Here is a 20,432-nt window from a genome sequence, read left to right as displayed (position 1 = left end):
TGGCTGATTTGACATTGTACATGAATTATTTGGATTTAAGTACTTTTTCCTAAACTTGTTCAAGGTGGATGTTTAAAAACGCAAACACGAGGAAATCTGCAGAAGCTGGAATTTCAAGCAACACACATAAAAGTTGCTGGTGAAGGCAGCAGGCCAGGCAGCATCTCTAGGAAGAGGTACAGTCGATGTTTCGGGCCGAGACCCTTCATCAGGACTAACTGAAGGAAGAGCTAGTAAGAGATTTGAGAGGGGGAGGGGGATATTCCAAATGATAGGAGAAGACAGGAGGGGTGGGATGGAGCCAAGAGCTGGACAGTTGATTGGCAAAAGGGATATGAGAGGACCTAGGGAAAAAGAAAAGGGGGAGGTGGGGGAAGCCCTGAGGATGGGCTCCATCCCTCCCCCTCCTGTCTTCTCCTATCACTTTGGATCTCCCTCCTCCCCCTCCCACTTTCAAATCTCTTACTATCTCTTCCTTCAGTTAGTCCTGACGAAGGGTCTGGGCCTGAAACGTCGACTGTACCTCTTCCTAGAGATGCTGCCTGGCCTGCTACATTCACAAGGTGGATGTTGCTAATTTAATCATTTCAAGGAAAATCTATTGAAATCCAATTTGGTATGAAATCTTCTTTACTTATACCATACCAAAGTGCAAATTTTATTTTTCCTTGTGAAAGATAATGATTTTGTAGCTTCTTGAGCCAAATTTCATCATTACATCATCCCTCATTATTTATGTAGCTTTCTGATGGGAGAAAGTACTTGGCATTTACTGCAGCTTTAACCAAAATACAATATTTGTTTGGTGAATATTCCCTGAGGATTCTTTTTATATGAAATGTGCAGTAATTCTGGAAAATAGATGTGAAATCTAATTTTTCAATTTTTCACTTTTGTCAGTCACTTGAATGAGGGGAAATTGTAACAGAACTAGTTTAAAACTTCAAAAGCAAATTTGTATTGTAATGAAGTGTTCGAGTCTTACCATGTTGGTCAAATTCCAAGAAAAAATCAATCAAAAATCATCATTACCAGATGTGAAAATTCTTTGTATTTTATGCCAAATATTATGATTCTGAAAACATAGGCTCATCTCATTAGAAATCATTGATTAAATGGCTGCAATCATAGTTATATAATAAAACGGACCATTTGGTCCAACTTGTCATCCCTTTCTCACCCATGTTATCATTCCAAATGTCTTTTAAACATGGCAATTTTCCTGCCTCTGTCGCTTCCCCCAGCAGCTCGTTCCATATACTCACCGTTCTCTGTGTGGGAAAAACTCGCCCCTCAGATCCCCTTTAAATATTTCAATTTTCATCTGAAACCTGTGCTTCAAGTTTTCGACTCCTCTACCCTAGAAAAAAACCTATGCATGTCCCTTACAAATTTATACTCTCCTATAGGGTCATTCCTTGGTCTCTGCTACAGGGAAAATAGTCCCAGCCTATCCAATCTTCCCTTGTCACTCAAGCCCCGCAGTCTAGTTAACATTCCTGTTCAATATTTTCTGTCCCTCTCTAGCTCACACATACTACCTATAGGATTCTCTTTGGATAAACAAACCTTTATTAATCTACTTACTAATTGAAACTTGAACTAGTAACCATGAATTATTTTCTGTGTGCACTTGCATAAATTGTTTACATAACCTTGTTGTGCAGTGACGCTAACGTCAAGCTGTTTTGTAATTAAATGGCAGGAATTATTTTCCCATCTACTGTTCTTTCTCTAACCCCAATTACTTATCAAGATCTTTCTCCAAATGTATTGACTTTTGTGACCCTGTAAATACGGGAGATTTTTAGCACTGGGAGAATTTTAGGTCATGAAGATGCTTGCAAAATGTATTGCAATATGTGGAAAAAGAGTTCATGCACACTCTGCAAAGTCTGCACCTTAATATAAAATCAGTCTTCATTTCCCTTGGTAACTTATCCTTCAAAGGCAAAGGATTGAAAAGCTAAATATAATTTAGTTGTGCTGTGATATACAAGATGCCATGAACAGTGATTTTAGTCATTTGTACGAGGACAGGATCATAAGTATTAGTCATGAAAGCAATATGTGTAGATTCTAATGTAAAGCAGCAGAATTTGAAGACCCTTACACTGAGACTGAGGTTTGTCATCTAATGAGGTCAATAAAATTTGCAAATTATTCCCAATTTACTTAGTTCAAGCAAGTTACCCACACTGACCATTGAAGATTATATGAATAGCATAGTGGTACAGCAGTTAGACCATTCTCTCATGATGCCCAAGACCATGCATGATCCTGACATTACCATGCTCTCCCTGTGCTGGATTCGCACCCCCCCCCCCCCCCGCCGCCAAACCAGGAGAATTGAGGAGGAGTTGGCAGGAATTGGGATTGCTACAATTGATGGTGATCCAGGAGGGAAAATACTTAAGTCTACATGAGTGCTTGCTGATCGGCACAGACACAACAGGCTGGAAGGCTGTTTCCATGTGGTATGACTGTACGAATAATTTTTTAAAAAATGCATTGAAATGTTTGCTCACATTTAAAGTATTTTCCAAACAATTTAAAAAATGTGGTCAGTATGAGAAATGGGAAAATATTTTCAGAAATGATTCAGATTTTAAAATTAATTGAATGGATGGTATACTGTTTCTTAGCAGCCACTTAGCAATGAATGTGCTTTTCCAGTTTCTTTTTTTCAGCCAATATGTAAATTTTATTAAAAGGTTCAAATCGTCTTTTTCATTGGGTAGCTTCCATAGTTCATATTTAAACCCTTAATTATTTAAAGGTTAGAATTATAACAAATGTTTCTCTCTAGTTTAAAATGCAAATTGAATGTAAAAGTAAACTTCAAAATTAAATCTAATAAAGTTTCAAAACATGTTTTGTGTCATTCTTTAATCCTTGGGGGAAAAACATTTTTCATAAAATTTTTATCAATTTTCCTTGAAGTTTTCATGAATAAATATACTTTAGCAACAAATAATGAAAAATGATCAATGTTGGGAAGCTCATTGACATCCATGTCAGAGCAACTCACCTGACTTCTCTTCACTGAAGCTGAGTGTATACAATCTACAAAATGCCTAACAATGCCTCTCTAGCCCATGAATTCTGCCACCAAGAAGGGTAAAGGCAGCAGATGCAGACACCAGTGGCTGCAGCTTGCCTTCCAAATTGCACACCGAACATATTTGTTTAGCCTAAACAAATTCACCTGCTTTGTTGATTTTTTTCCCTCTGCTATAAGATCAGGAATTATGTCTGTGTTTCCTTTGACAATCCATCTCAAATGTACAGTCTCTACCTTCTAAAAGCACAAGGACAGCAGGTATTTGTAAACATTATCACCATCAAGTTTCAATTTGCACAACATTCCCAGTAAGAATGATGTGTTATTGCTTCGTTCTTGCTTGATTAGGATTTTGGAACTCCATACTGGAGGGGAGAATCTTTTCCATTTGGATGAGTAGATCATCGAGGTTGCTCATTGCCACTTTCTCAAGGAAAATTGAGGATAAGCAATAAATATCCTGAAGAAGGGTCTTGGCCTGGAACATCGACCGTTTATTCATTTCCACAGATACTGCCTGCTGAGTTCCTTCACCATTTTGTGTATGTTGCTTTGGATTTCTGGCATCTGCAAATTTTCTTGTGTTTATGAAATGCCAGCATTGCCAGTAATAGTCCATATTTCCTTATGAATAAAAGAAAAATTATGCTTTCATATTTGGAAATTATGAAGAATAGAAGTAGTTACAAATAATATCCATAGAGAAAACAGATGAGAGGTCAGACTGGGAGTGAGTTGGAGAACTAAAATCATAGGTAGCTGGCAAGAACAGTATTGAGGCTTTCTGCAAAGGGAATTGCAGGTTTGGTGCTAGCTTTGCAGCTCACTGCCATTCCATCTGCAAAGGCAACCCTGAGCTTCTAGTCACCTATCACTCTAAATCTCTATTTCTCTCTCAGACTTTGATACTCTGGCCTCCTACAACGAATGGCTCCGAATGTAAATTAGAGAACAGCACCTCATCTTCCTTTTAGACATCTTGAAGCCTTGGAACCGCAATATTAAATTCAGCAATGCCAAACGTCACTATTTCTGATTGTGTATGAATTAGCTGGTTTTAATATGTCATTTACCTTAATGCTGTACTTTCCAATATTTTTATTTCAGATTTCCAGCAACTGCTGCACCCTGCCTCTTACAGTTTCAGCAGTTTCCTGTCTTTAATATTTTTTTGACTATCTTTATTCATTTCTTAACTAGACAGTCCTGCAAGTGGTGTGACATCTAGGTGGTCTTGCTCTCCACATTATCAGCAGCATTTCCTTTGTTCTCGTCACCGTTTCCTCTTTCTACAATTAACTTTTTCATTTCTCCAGTTTTGAGGAAACATTGACTATGTTTCTCCCTCCAGCTGAGCACTTCCAGATTTCCAACATATCTAGTTAGTTTGATTTTCAAATAAATGATTTCTATTCTATGACTGTTGAGGGAGGAATGAGTAATTTTACATGTCAAAGTTAAGAATCAACTGCTACTGGAGCTGCATATAGGCTAGACCAGCGAAGAGTAGCTGATTTCTTTCCATAAACTATATGCATTCTTGCAACAGTCTTGAGTTACTGAGACAGCTTTTTTAAAATTCCAGGTTTTACTTAGCTTGAATTTTCATGTTCCAGCTGCCAGGGTGGATTCCAAACATATCTCTGGATCAATGGTCCAGAAACATTGGATGCTGCTCCAATAACTTAACCTTCCTATGCTTTTCCATATTAATATAATCATATAACAATTACAGCACGGAAACAGGCCGTCTCGGCCCTTCTAGTCCGGGCTGAAATCTTACTCTCACCGAGTCCCACTGACCTGCACTCAGCCCATAACCCTCCATTCCTTTCCTGTCCATATAGCTGTCCAATTTAACTTTAAATGACAACATCGAACCTGCCTCAACCACTTCCGCTGGAAGCTCGTTCCACACAGCTACCACTCTCTGAGTAAAGAAGTTCCCCCTCATGTTACCCCTAAACTTTTGCCCTTTAACTCTCAACTCATGTCCTCTTGTTTGAATCTCCCCCCCCCCAATGGAAAAAGCCTATCCACGTCAACTCTATCTATCCCCCTCATAATTTTAAATACCTCTATCAAGTCCCCCCTCAACCTTCTACGCTCCAAAGAATAAAGACCCAACTTGTTCAACCTTTCTCTGTAACTTAGGTGATGAAACCCAGGTAACATTCTAGTAAATCTTCTCTGTGCTCTCTCTATTTTGTTGACATCTTTCCTATAATTCGGTGACCAAAACTGTACACAATACTCCAAATTTGGCCTCACCAATGCCTTGTACAATTTCAACATTACATCCCAACTCCTATACTCAATGCTTTGATTTATGAAGGCCAGCATACCAAAAGCTTTCTTCACCACCCTATCCACATGAGATTCCACCTTCACGGAGAACTATGCACCATTATTCCTAGATCCCTCTGTTCTACTGCATTCTTCAATGCCCTACCATTTACCATGTATGTCCTATTTTGATTAGTCCTACCAAAATGTAGCAGCTCACATTTTTCAGCATTAAACTCCATTTGCCATCTTTCAGCCCACTCTTCTAACTGGCCTAAATCTCTCCGCAAGCTTTGAAAACCTACTTCATTATCCACAACTCCACCTATCTGAGCATCATCCGCATACGTACTCATCCAATTTACCACCCCATCATCCAGATCATTAATGTATATGACAAACAACATTGGACCCAGTACAGATCCCTGAGGCACACCACTAGTCACCGGCCTCCAATCTGACAAACCGGTATCCAGCACCACTCTCTGGCGTCTCCTATCCAGCCACTGCTGAATCCATTTTACTACTTCAATATTAATACCTAACGATTGAACCTTCCAAACCAACCTTCCATGTGGGACCTTGTCAAAGGCCTTACTGAAGTCCATATAGACAACATCCACAGCTTTACCCTCGTCAACTTTCCTAGTAACCTCTTCAAAAAATTCACTAAGATTTGTCAAACATGATCTTCCACACACAAATCCATGTTGACTGTTCCTAATCAGACCCTGTCTATCCAGATCATTATACATACCATCTCTAAGAATACTTTCCATCAATTTACCCACCACTGATGTCAAACTCACAGGCCGATAATTGCTAGGTTTACCCTTAGAACCCTTTTTAAACAATGGAACAACATAAGCAATACGCCAATCCTCTGGCACCATTCCCATTTTGAATGACATTTGAAATATTTCTGTCAGAGCCCCTGTTATTTCCGCACTAACTTCACTCAAGGTCCTAGGGAATATCCTGTCTGGACCTAGAGACTTATCCACTTTTATATTCCTTAAAAGTGCCAGTACTACTACTTCTTTAATCAGCATAGTTTCCATAACTTCCCTATCCGTTTCCCTTATCTTACACAATTCAATATCCTTCTCCTTCGTGAATACCGAAGAAAGGAAATTGTTCAGAATCTCCCCCATCTCTTTTGGCTCCACACATAGCTGTCCACTCTGATTCTCTAAGGGACCAATTTTATCCCTCACTATCCTTTTGCTATTAATATAATTGTAGAAACCCTTGGGATTTATTTTCACCTTACTTAACTTAAGCATGACTTAAGGATTGAGAGTGCCCATTCAGAACAGAAATGCGAAGAATTTTTTTTAGCCAGAGGGTGGTGAATCTATGGAAGTTGTTGCCACGGGCAGCAGTGGAGGCCAAGTCATTGGGTGTATTTAAGGCCGAGATTGATAGGTATCTGAGTAGCCAGGGCATCAAAGGTTATGGTGAGAAGGCGGGGGAGTGGGACTAAATGGGAGAATAGATCAGCTCATGATAAAATAGCGGAGCAGACTCGATGGGCCGAACGGCCAACTTCTGTTCCTTTGTCTTATGGTCTACTTGCCAAAGCAACCTCATATCTTTTAGCTTTTCTAATTTCTTTAAGATTCTTTTTACATTTTTTGTATTCCTCGAGCACCTCATTTACTCCATGCTGCTTATATTTATTGTAGATATCTCTTTTTCAAACCAAGTTTCCAATATCCCTTGAAAACCATGGCTCTCTCAAACTTTTAACCTTTCCTTTCAACCTAAGTGGTGGTGTTAGGTAAATTGAAGGGATTGAAGGCAGATAAATCCCCAGGGCCAGATGGTCTGCATCCTAGAGTGCTTAAGGAAGTAGCCCAAGAAATAGTGGATGCATTAGTGATAATTTTTCAAAACTCGTTAGATTCTGGACTAGTTCCTGAGGATTGGAGGGTGGCTAATGTAACCCCACTTTTTAAAAATGGAGGGAGAGAGAAACCGGGGAATTATAGACCGGTTAGCCTAACGTTGGTGGTGGGGAAACTGCTGGAGTCAGTTACCAAGGATGTGATAACAGCACATTTGGAAAGCGGTGAAATGATCGGACAAAGTCAGCATGGCTTTGTGAAAGGAAAATCATGTCTGACGAATCTCATAGAATTTTTTGAGGATGTAACTAGTAGAGTGGATAGGGAAGAACCAGTGGATGTGGTATATTTGGATTTTCAAAAGGCTTTTGACAAGGTCCCACACAGGAGATTAGTGTGCAAACTTAAAGCACACGGTATTGGGGGTAAGGTATTGGTGTGGGTGGAGAATTGGTTAGCAGACAGGAAGCAAAGAGTGGGAATAAACGGGACCTTTTCAGAATGGCAGGCGGTGACTAGTGGGGTACCGCAAGGCTCAGTGCTGGGACCCCAGTTGTTTACAATATTAATTAATGACTTGGATGAGGGAATTAAATGCAGCATCTCCAAGTTTGCGGATGACAAGAAGCTGGGTGGCAGTGTTAGCAGTGAGGAGGATGCTAAGAGGATGCAGGGTGACTTGGATAGGTTGGGTGAGTGGGCAAATTCATGGCAGATGCAATTTAATGTGGATAAATGTGAAGTTATCCACTTTGGTGGCAAAAATAGGAAAACAGATTATTATCTGAACGGTGGCCGATTAGGAAAAGGGGAGGTGCAACGAGACCCGGGTGTCATTATACACCAGTCATTGAAAGTGGGCATGCAGGTACAGCAGGCGGTGAAAAAGGCGAATGGTATGCTGGCATTTATAGCGAGAGGATTCGAGTACAGGAGCAGGGAGGTACTACTGCAGTTGTACAAGGCCTTGGTGAGACCACACCTGGAGTATTGTGTGCAGTTTTGGTCCCCTAATCTGAGGAAAGACATCTTTGCCATAGAGGGAGTACAAAGAAGGTTCACCAGATTGATTCCTGGGATGGCAGGACTTTCATATGAAGAAAGACTGGATGAACTGGACTTGTACTCGTTGGAATTTAGAAGATTGAGGGGGGATCTGATTGAAACGTATAAGATCCTAAAGGGATTGGACAGGCTGGATGCAGGAAGATTGTTCCCGATGTTGGGGAAGTCCAGAACGAGGGGCCACAGTTTGAGGATAGAGGGGAAGCCTTTTAGGACCAAGATTAGGAAAAACTTCTTCACACAGAGAGTGGTGAATCTGTGGAATTCTCTGCCACAGGAAACTGTTGAGGCCAGTTCATTGGCTATATTTAAGAGGGAGTTAGATATGGCCCTTGTGGCTACGGGGGTCAGGGGGTATGGAGGGAAGGCTGGGGCGGGGTTCTGAGTTGGATGATCAGCCATGATCATAATAAATGGCGGTGCAGGCTCGAAGGGCCGAATGGCCTACTCCTGCACCTATTTTCTATGTTTCTAACAGGAACATAAAGATTCTGTACCCTCAAAATTTCACCTTTAAATGACCTCCATTTCTCTATTACATTCTTCTCATGAAACAAATTGTCCCAATCCACTCCTTCTAAATCCTTTTGCATCTCCTTAAAGTGAGCCTTTCTCCAATCAAAAATCTCAACCCTGGGTCCAGACCTATCCTTCTCCATAATTATATTGAAACTAATGGTATTGTGATCACTGGACCCGAAGTGCTCCCCAACACAAACCTCTGTCACCTGACCTATCTCATTCCCTAACAGGAGATCTAACACTGCCTCTTCTCTAGTTGGTACCTCTATGTATTGCTGCAAAAAACTATCCTGCTCACATTTTACTAACTCCAAACCATCCAGCCCTTTTACAGTATGGGCTTCCCAGTCTATGTGTGGAAAATTAAAATCTCCCACAATCACAACCTTGTGCTTACTACAAATATCTGCTATCTCCTTACTATTTTGCTCCTCCAATTCTTGCTCCCCATTTGGTGGTCTATAATACACCCCCATTAAGTGTTACTACACCTTTCCTATTCCTCAATTCCACCCAAATAGCCTCCCTAGACGAGCCCTCTAATCTATCCTGCCAGAGCACCGCTGTAATGTTTTCTCTGACAAGCAATGCAACACCTCCCCCTCTTGTCCCTCCGATTCTATCACACCTGAAGCAATTAAATCCAGGAATATTTAGTTGCCAATCACACCCCTCCAGTAACCACGTTTCACTAATAGCCACCACATCATACTTCCAGGTATCAATCCATGCTCTAAGCTCATCCACCTTTCTTATAATGCTCCTAGCATTAAAATTAATGCATTTAAGAAATTTTCCACCTCTTACTCTCTGATTATCGCTAACAGTGCAAACAACTTTACTATCTTCTTTTTCTTCCTTCTCCCCTACATCTGTTCCTACACTCTGGTTCCCCTCCCCCCTTGTATCCAGTTTAAATCCACCGGAGCCTCTCTAGCAAACCTACTTGCAAAAATATTTGTCCCCCTCCAGTTCAGATGTAAACCGTCCCACCGGAACAGGTCTCACCTTCCCTGGAAAACTGCCCAATTATCTATAAATCTGAAGCCCTCCCTCCTGCACCATGTTTTCAGCCACGTGTTGATCTGTGCTATCTTAGTATTTCTAAACCCGCCTGCACATGGCACTGGTAGCAATCCTGAGATTGCTATCCTGGAGGTCCTGTCCTTTAACTTGGCACCTAACTCCCTAAACTCACCTTTCAGGACCTCCTCACTCTTCCTATCCACGTCATTGGTGCCTACATGGACCACGGCATCTGGCTGCTCACCCTCCCTCTTGAGAATACCGAGAACTCGATCCGAGATATCGCGGACCTTGGCACCAGGGAGGCAACAGACCATCCAGGATTCTCGATCTCTTCCACATAATGAATAATAAATCAATGAAGCAAAGCTATTAAAAGTATAGATTGGAGTAAATTTTATTAGAGCAAAATGCAAAAAGTGCACAAATAGAGATGAGCACAGTCTTAAAAGTACAAAAGCCAAGGCTTGCATCATGTTTTACAAAGAAAAACTTGGAAAAATTCAGGTCAAGGGAGGATTTGTGGAAAGACAGAAAGTTAATGGGAGAGAGAATGAATTAATGTTTCAGGGAATCCCACTTTCAGGATTAGTGTAAATGGCAATCTCAAATTTCAATGAAATTGGTAATCTACCTAATTGATAATCCAAGATGCTGGCATCCTTATTTAAAAGGCCATCTGTCACTCCGGAGATCATTCTTCATATATTAAACTCCAGCATCACCTCTTTTGCTTGATGGTCTGGTAGGCTGAATGGCCTATTTCCATTTTGTTTGACCATGGTGCTGTGATCCTTCTTCAGAACTTGGAAAGTGAGAAAACAAGTTATTTTTGTGTTGTTGAGATTCCATTTGGCTCACTTATTAATGAGGGCAATTAGAAAGAAAACAGACCAAGGAACACATTAAGGTTGTTTAATTACGATCAGAGCTATTGCTCAGACGTGTAACCAAAAGAAGAATGTCAGAAATGCCCAGCAGCTCAGGCAGTGAGTAGAGAAAAATTGACTTGTTATTAAGATCCATTTGTCATATTGTTCCATATTTTATGGGAAGTTCCTGTGCACAAATTAGATATGATTCTGACACTAAATGATGATTACAGAAGTACTCTGCTGGCTGCATCTGTTTTGTGAAAAAAAATCCCAATTCTTTTGGTGCTGAACTATACATTTCTAGCAATTTGGTCATTTTTTTTTCAAGGGAATCTTCATTTTTATGTGGTGATTGATACTTGGAGCTGTCCTTTTCCACAGAGTATAACAGAATTACAGATTCACTAAGGCAATAGTGCAGTCCACTCAGTCACAACTGTGGCATCAAAATAGTGAAAATAACTCCCAATCACTATTGGATACTTTGTGACCTTTCACCTTCCCACTATCTTTCCACTTGTGTATACTGACACACACGGTTAGCATTGCCACCTCTAGGGTGGAAATGATTTTTGAGACAGTAAGTGAGTGTAAGCACAAAGTATTATTAGTATTTCTTTTCTCCACTTTCTTAGTTTTTAGTAAAATGCACTTCCAATTTACAGATTAGGATTACAATCTGTGGGTCCTGGAAAAGAAATAATGGCAATTCCTTTTAGAGGCTTTTGTGCTCCATTTTATGTGCTAGCCTCTACTTCACCTAAAACTGAGCAATTCCCTTAAAATAACTAAAGACCAAGGTTTTAAAAAAAAATCACTATGAAGCAGCTAAAATGAGATCTGTTCAATATCGTGTAAATCCAGGGGATATGCATTTAAAATCTTCATTGAAAGAATGGAAAGTTAGAGAAATCATTTTCCACATGTATTAATACTGGAAGAATTCACAATTTTTTAAAAAAAGGGCTGGATTTTTTTCTAATTGTGAAGGGCAAGGTCATAGGATTGAGATGTAACAATTTCAGAAAGCTGGTACAGATGGCAGTATCTTCTCTTTTACAATGCAATAACATTCTGGGACATAACCATTTAGTTAAAAAATTCTTGATGTTTCATCTAATGCCTACTTACTTAATTGTATTTTCCCACACATTTTTGAAGCATTCTTCCAGATGATAATAATGATTGGATATAGTATATATTTCATTAGTTTTATTATGGGTGGTGTTAGAGGGAATATTCAGTGGAATGAAAGAATTATAGCAAGTGTATTTCGGACAAGAGAAAACAGATGTTTCTGACTTACGGAGAAACCGGCTTATGGACAGTTCTCAGGAACCCTTACGTAACCCGGGTTCTGCCTGTGTCTTTTGTTCTGCAATTAAAGACTGAAGAGTAAGGAAGGACATTAATTGGCAGTTTTGTAGGTCTAATCATATTGGCAACCTTCATAAAATCATAGTAAAGCGGGTGCTGTGCAATATTGGAGAGATTTTTTTAAAAAATCAATAAATATTTTTTCACATTTCATAGTGTCCATTACATCATGTCAGTCATGGGCTGTGGTCGATACTTAACTGTACCCAATTTTCTGTTTTAAAAAATCAGCACTGTTCCACATATCAGTTTATCCTTAATATGTGTTGCATAACAATGGTATTAAATAAAATCTATCCAAACTGTCCATTGCTATAATGCTGTGTTGAATATCTTCATTCACTAGATTAAAATATGGAACTGTAAACCAGTACTTTGGACGTAACAATTTAAAATATTTGTATGTGTTTCTGCCTTGAAGTGAGATGTAAAAAAAATGACTAGTTTAAAAAAAAATAGGCTTCTATTATTTATTTCTGCCACATTCTTGTTGCAATAATTTCATTTCTTTTGATTTGTACATTGAATGCAGAGAATTTAGACAGGGTTTTTGTTCTTGAGTGTTTGGCACTGTTCCTTACAAACTACACCTGTGGCTGCTGGAAAAGAAGAGACTCTGGCTTGGCTATCATACTTTAGATATTCAAATTAGCAGCCACAACAACCAAACAATATCTATGACAAGTAATGGTAGGGTGGTTGTGAGCATCTGTGATTCTATTTACAGGAAATTGAGTACTTTCAGAACAATGTTTTAATGGCCTATGTATGGCAAAAACAACATTTAAGTGAAGAGGTCCATAATTTGAGGCAATGCAAATGAATGAATTAGAGCTGTCATAATGGGTTTGGATACTGAACTGAAGAAAAAAAAGTGAGATATCAAACAGTAAATTTCAGCCATGTAAACTGAAATTTCAGTGGAGCAATAACCAAAGAAGCCTGTGGTAGAAAGTCACTCTTGTCATCAGAATACCAAAAACACCTCTTTCTAACTTCATCACTTCATGTAAATTACTTAAATACAAGAAAATTGCTCTGTGGTAAAAAGTACAGAATTGCATACATTAAGGACTTATACCTTGACAACTTTCATTTTATACCACAGTGTACAATCTGCTTGTCATACATTCAAATGGCTATGTGAATGAACTGTTTATGTGGAAGCATAACCAATATTTAGCACAAGTTCTATGAGGCTAAAATCTGAAAACATTGGCAGAATAAAGCCTAGGATGTAGTGGTTCTTGTTTTTCCAAAAACGGGTTTTTTCTTCCATTCAAGACATCGAAAGATGATTTTTTTATTTTTAAGAAGAAAACTGGCAGATTTAGTTATAGTAAAGAATAATGCAAAATCAAGCCTATAGAAAGGTATATTGGTAGAATAAAATACATGGTAAGAAACAGGAAACATCCAGGTGTATCAGTATCATCTTTATTCATGTATGAGACCCTACCAGCAAATGATTGCTACTCAGTCACAGGGATTATTTCAATCAAAGACTATTATTCATGTACACTTTACAAGCAGGACAGTGTTCACAGCTAGACTTCAGGTATATCTCTCCCTTCTTTGCCTCAATAGAAAAGGGGGCAATTGTAGGTTTGTTTCCATCTGACTATGATGGAAACAGTACAGCACTAATTAGATGAGCTATGTGACTCAAGTGGATTACACGTAAATGTATCCAAGCAGTGATTCACATACAGGCACTATGTTAATCTGGCCAATTTCCAATTTATTTTGTAAAGCAATTGTGTTTTTTTCTCCAATTCCATGATATTGATACTTTTATTGTGGTACATTGAAGAAAATTATAATTTAGTCTGGAAGCACTTAGACAGAGGAGCATACAAATAAACATTTGTCCAGTTAAAATAAATGCGAAAGTTGATTAAAATATTTCATATAAGTAATTTATATTTGAAATAATTGAAATATTTCTGAATTTAATTTTCCTGAGATGTATCTGTCATTTGGCATGTAACTCTAATGTCTGTCAATATTTAAGTGATGTTATCTGTTACCTCCATGAATGTTTTTCAAAGTCAGTCCATTCTATGACTTATGGCCTTTTTATGTTTATTTTACTGTCTCGTGATACTGGACAAAAGTAGATTGCGTCATATTATCAGAGATGTGGTGCTCAGTAATTTTACCTCTCACAAATCACAAATGGCATTGAATGACCCTAACCATTATGCTAACAAAATTACTTGAGGTTTCAATTTCTTTGCTAAACACACAATATTGGCGACTAGCATTCTGCTTTCAATTCCATTAAATTCAATAGAATTGAGTGTGCAAGGCAAAGAAAAACCAACACCCAAGAATTATGTACATATTAAGCATGGCTATCCATAGTCAATTTTCCCTTTGTGTATCTGAAAAGAATTAGGGCAGATGCATCCAATTTAAAAGAACTGACATTTGGAGAAACAGACCATTGGTTTTGTTACATTTTTAATACTATATAGCCACAGGTTATCTATTAACAGTGACCCACTGGAATCCACCATAATTTATAAAACTAGATAATAGCAAATTTAACTCTCAGCATTTTACAATTCCCAAATGTACTTTATATGTGGATATTAGATTCATAGAGTTATAAAACAGAGAAACAGGCCCTTTGACCGAAATTGTTTGTGTCAACCAAGGTACCCATGTGCAGCATCTGGCCCACATCCTCTTAAACCCTTCCTATCGACGGACCTATTAAAATGTCTTTTAAATGGTGTAACTGTAACCATCTCTACTACTACCACTGTTTCTGGCAGCTTGTTTCATACAACCCATGTTGGTAAGATATAGCCCAAAGAACATTGTAGCAGTAAATACTTTCCAGTTATAAAAAATTATAAGGGTTCAACAGTTCATGTTACAAAAGTAGTATAGCATTTGATTTTTTAAAGAATAGTTATATAGGAAGAAATTACATGGTTTATGCTGAATTCTATTTTTACTATGTTAATGGACCGAATCCACATAAAAATAAATGCACCATTAATAGGGAGAATAGCTATAGCAGAACTAGATTTTACATTAGAAGCAAATTCTCATAAATGTACCCATCTATGATCAGTGTACTAATACATAAATTAAGTCACTGCTATTACCACTCTAAGCACTCACTATGTTATTATTCTAGTATCTTCCATTAGATTACTAAAATATAGACCCTCCCTTCTCCCATAATAGATTTCCACTGTAGTGATGTTTGTGATGAAAGGCCTCAAGAATTCAAAATTCAAAATATTATCACAAGGAGGTATCAGAAAGGAAGTATTTGGCAATTTCATTCATGCAATTAAAACTTTGTTTCAATATTTTACAATCAAAATTTAAGACTTTGAGAAGGATTGCAGATACATAAAGATTAATTAAAAAAAACCATGAATGCTGGATCTAAAGTTGCCTTGATTCCAGCACTTGTGTATTCTTCCAAATATTTTACATTATATAACCAGTTTTGGCTCTGGTAATGGATTATCTGTACAAAAGCAGGCATGCAACTCAATAGTTTCAAAAGAATTTGCTTTTTGTTGAGAATACAGAATGTATAAAGCAGGCTGATCATGTTTCTAGGAAGTGATGATGAAAGATTTCCATCACCATGAAAATGGAATAAAAATGTTGCCACAATGAACTGAAAATCTGGCACAAACTGTTTAAATACACAATGCATCTAGAATTATTCTAGGACATTTATATAAGTTAACTGATGTTCCAATCCTTAATGCTAGACCACTTCCATTAAGAATATATAAACATGATGATATTTAGCTTCTACTTATAGAGCAAGAATATAGACGAGAGGCTGTTCCTTTGGAGAAAGGACATTTCAATTGATCATCCTGTGATCCTTCCCAGGCGGTACCTTTTTGATAAATGGCCCTTGTTCCCCATTCCCTGAAGCAAACAGGACCTTCCAGTCTACTTCTATCCTCTCTGACATTAGAAGGAGCAGCAAAACTAGATAGTGTTGTTTCTGAACAAAGCCAACTGTGCCTTTGAAAAGTACCAATGAAATTTGACCATCTGGGATCAGCCATTCTACACTCCCCATATAACTTTCCACCCAGTAATGTCAGAATATAAAATAGGGTGTGAGAATGTCCAAACTAACTCATAATAGACTGTACTTCGTGTTCAATCAACCTGACTCCCCCGCCTTCATAAAGAAATACTCAGTTGTTTTCCTGAACAATCTGATTGAGAGACATTTTGTCAGGTAGCCCATGCACTCCTTTCCCATTATAATAAATCTGTTTCAGTTAAGAAAGTTTACTTACTACTTTGCACTATCCTACCACAAAAGATCACAATCCTGTGTAGTTAGCTTTTAGACCATCACATTAATGGGAGGTTTCATCTGCTTTGGTTTTATTCACTTATGCTTTGCCAACTTAAGTGGAAATTTTCCCTCTTTTACCATTAGTAGTATTTGAAGGTAAACTTTTACAAAAGGAGGAGCGATTGAAACCATAATCTTTGCTAAAACTGAAGCATGTCTAACCTTAAAGTACAATTGATTCTTTGGACATAGTTGGAAAAAGAATCCATTAAGTGAAGAGAGTTAGTTTTCCGTCATAGATGAGGTTTGCTCATTTACAGGCTCCTTTGATTTGATAAAAGAATCAGGTAAATTTTCTGCATAGTCCACCAGGCAATAAGAGTCACGCATATTTGATAGGCCATACCAAAATACTATCCATTGTCCAGTTGCAAAGCTTCCATCACATTGCTTGAAATACCTGCACAAGTGAAAGGCATCTAAAATTGGTTGTGCACTGAGTGACAATGGTAGCAATAAATTACAGTAACTCTTTAGGAAAAATATACATAAAGAGTAAAAAAAATAGCATAAAGGGGTAATGGAATTTTTTAAAAAAATCAACACACACACACACACACCACTATCGTGTAAGCCCAATGAGGATGTTTTCAATAAAGACAGGCATTTAATTTAATTGGGAAAAAAGATACATTTTAACTGAACCAACTAATCATGTTCTAATCAAGATAGAAAGCATTATCTCCTGAGCCTATTCAACCATGGTGCCACTAGGGGCCTCTGTGAGTAGCCACATATTGGACTCTATGCTATATTGAATGAGAGAGCACGTGCACAGGTGGAGAAGCACAGCGGATCCTACTCTTAGTAATTAAGCCCAAGTCCTGTCTTAAAGTGGTTGTACAGATGGCAGACAAGGTTAGCCACAATTAAAAAAAAAATTGACATTCATTGCCATGGGTCATATACACTGAAACAGCAGTTGAACAAGGAACAAGCTGGCTGCTGGGAGTAAGGGTGTTTATTTTAGCTTAAGTATGTGAAAATTGGGAGAACACAAAACCTCTTTGTCCAGACTGACTTAACAAAGACTGGTTTCAGATTAAGAACCCAATAGAGTATATAGATCCAGAAGCTGTCCAGACCTTTCTATTAAACTGAAAACACGAACATTTAGTTTTGCATACTGTGGTGTAATCATTTTACAAATAGGCCAAAATCTCAGAGCAGGTGGTCGTCATTTACATCTGTAAATTAGTTTCTATGGTATTTGGGATATTGGGTTCTCTCTTGGCTCTCAATTCCCTCTTATCTTTGCTAATGTAGCTGTACTTTATACAAGTACACATAACAATTGGAGAATAACAACAGCAGAATAAAATTAAGATATTAACAGAAGTATAAGACCATAAAATATAGGAGCAGAATTAGGCCGTTCAGTCCATCGAGCCTCTTCAACCACGTCAGCATGTCTGATCCATATCCCTCTCAACCCCATCCAAGACCATGAGAAGGTCTTATGTGGGGTTGAGGAGGAAATGGATCAGACATAAAGTAAGGAGAATGCTGACAATAAACATCTGTGGTAATAAGAAGAAAGATGGGAAAGATATAAGGAGAATGGTAATTGTTGAATTGACAAGAGGTACATAGACATATGTCAATCTATGGATACAAAAACAGGCTCTGCAGTTTTCATTATTTGCTGTCCCAAATTTGTATAGAATTTTACATGTGGTATATACACGCATGTATTTTATGTCAAGCTACTGTTTTAATATTTAAACTTAATTTGAAACCAGATTTCTAAGAGAAATGTCCATCTGCTTTTAGCAGTGAGTTGTTGTATTTCTCATGGGTGTGAGCTAAAGAGAGCCAGAGAGCTTAGAACTGTAGAGGGTGAGAAAGTGTGACTAGCTGGGGTCTGGTGAGGCGGCTAGCTGGAGGGGTGTTGAGGTCAATCCCAAAATACAATGAGTGGGGTCTAGAGAAAGTAACACAGCATCAGTAACACAGGGTTACTGATGGTAGCTGGAGGCAAACCAGACACCTACCTGGTCAATAGCACAGGAATGCATAGAATGGCAGCAACTGTTCTGAGAATCTATGCTGCTGGGTCTGATCTTCCACTCAGAAGGCTCTAGTCCAGGTGTGTTTTTAGTGTTAAACATCCGTTAAACCAGTTAAACACATAGAGTGAGCTGGATCATGGAAATCAAATTTAGTTGCACTGGCTTTGAAGACATGTTAAACTCTGCCTACTCTCACACTTCCAGCGTACTTGCAACTGCCTTTCTGAATATAGTGGATGATATTGTAAAGCAACATGTGTATATGATCACACATAAAATTCCATTCAAACTAAACACTCAGGCTGCCAAATAAAGAGTGTTGTTGAACCCTATTTTGTGTTATAATATATTGTTGAAGAAGTTTTAAGTTGATGTCTACACCATAAATCTATATTGCTTAGTTTGTATTAAAGAGTGCATTGGTGTTTGAGCAATGATAAATCCTGTTCTGCTTGGAGCTGTGTTACTTAAACTGACGAATCTCTAAACAAAATAATGGGCAGCTATCTGTAGGTTCTCTGAATAAAGTCTGGGTTACCTGAAACCATTCTGGTATGTAAACTTTGTGGCTGGTGATTTTTAAAATAATATATAGTCAATATATAAATTACAAATTTACCAAGGATTGATTCTGTTTGTTGTCCTCGATCTCCAAAACAGTGCCTCAAAGTCCTGCTGAATACATTCCCACAACATCAGACTGGTCCCTTGGCCGCGTTTACTTGTACTGACAACAAATTTATCAAGATATGGCATCCCATTCAAGACAGGTTCTGTGGTGATAATTGCAGCAGCACTGTACCTATGGGAACATAGAGAATAGTTGCATGAGCAATTTAAACCCATTCTTATGCTATAATTTATTGCAGCAAATCGTGCCATATGCTAGAAGAATGCAGTCAAGATTTTGTCTACAAATCAATCTACTAATAACATGCCTAATTACATTTAAACAATAATTTGCCACAATTCTGCCTTTTTGAAGAATATTGGGACTGTTTTAAAGTCTGTCACTTTGCATTCCATGGAACAATTAATTATATTTTTCTTTCTCTTTAGAATTTTCTCTACCACATAGCAAAGATGATCTATGAGAATATCTGCAAAGCTGTGTAAGAGCAGATATTATGTCTGTCTGTTATGGGAATAATCAAATATACTGAATCCTTCCAAGTCAGTCTCCACACTGAGTCAACTAGTCTCAGATGGGAAGACAAAGGGGTCATCGCAGATTGGCCTCAATATGCCTGAGCTATTTGAAGGAGTGGGGAGTGGAGGTGGGGGAGGAAGCAACTATGGTCCTCATTTTTGATGGTCTTTTAGAAATTGTATTCGTGTAAATATTACGTGAGTAGGGGACTGCACTCAGTGGCAATGTAGTGTAAAACTGGAAAACGTATTTGACTTAATGACATAGCATGTTAAATAAATTCAGGGAAATCTGCCAACTGCATTGCATAAAATGACCTTGGCTTAAATTTGCTGATCCAGGCAGGTAAGGTATGCTAAACTGGCAACGTGTGATAGGTTGCCAAATGTTCCGAATATGGATCCAGCACTGGAAAATTCCATTGTGTATGAGATCCAAGATATCTCAGGTAGAGTGGAAGGAGGTAAAAGGGCTAGAGAGGCCCAGCTATGGGAAATGCTGAATGATTTTTGGGGGAAGGGGTTGGGTAGGGACGTCTGAGCTTGAAATGGGCTTTGGGGGAATTTGGAAGTTATTTATCACCCTCAATGTACGTTGCCCTCAGGACAGCTGCAATGGGGAAGAGATGGTCCCCAATGCTTTACACACTGTGGATTTGCTAAGTCGCTGTGGAGGCGGATGCAAAGGTCCTTGTCCCAGTTCATGCCCAGCAGCAGCTGTGTATCAGAGGACCCTCTGATCTCCATGCTGTTCCCAGGAACAGACACCAAGACAGATATTAAATGCTGCTGGAAGGTAACCAATTTAACGAAGGATGCCCTTTGTCTGCCTGACAGTTGTTGGTC

The 20,432-nt window shown here is 38.5% G+C and overlaps 1 protein-coding gene across 10 annotated transcripts in view; it reads right to left on the bottom strand.

Moving 5' to 3' along the window:
* Window positions 1-546: 546 nt before the first annotated feature.
* nags (N-acetylglutamate synthase) overlaps window positions 547-20,432 on the bottom strand; it is a 47,800-nt gene continuing 27,914 nt past the window's right edge. For 4 of the 10 annotated variants that reach the window (XM_063037749.1, XM_063037750.1, XM_063037751.1 and 1 more), the window contains 2 exons: window positions 19,057-19,239; window positions 12,102-16,825 (listed from right to left, as the gene is read on the bottom strand). In XM_063037749.1, the coding sequence (XP_062893819.1) occupies window positions 16,648-16,825; window positions 19,057-19,239 (361 nt within the window). In that variant the 3' untranslated portion in view covers window positions 12,102-16,647. Of the gene's footprint in view, window positions 3,689-10,185; window positions 10,619-11,994; window positions 12,077-12,101; window positions 16,826-19,056; window positions 19,240-20,432 lie in introns of those variants that run through there. The other 6 variants (XR_010016558.1, XR_010016559.1, XR_010016560.1 and 3 more) reach the window with 6 other exon arrangements.

The sequence above is a fragment of the Mobula hypostoma genome, chromosome X1, assembly GCF_963921235.1.
Source record: "Mobula hypostoma chromosome X1, sMobHyp1.1, whole genome shotgun sequence".
In the NCBI taxonomy this organism is placed as follows: domain Eukaryota; kingdom Metazoa; phylum Chordata; class Chondrichthyes; order Myliobatiformes; family Myliobatidae; genus Mobula; species Mobula hypostoma.
Note: the sequence above shows the minus strand (reverse complement) of the source record. Positions and strands in the feature narration are given on the sequence as shown.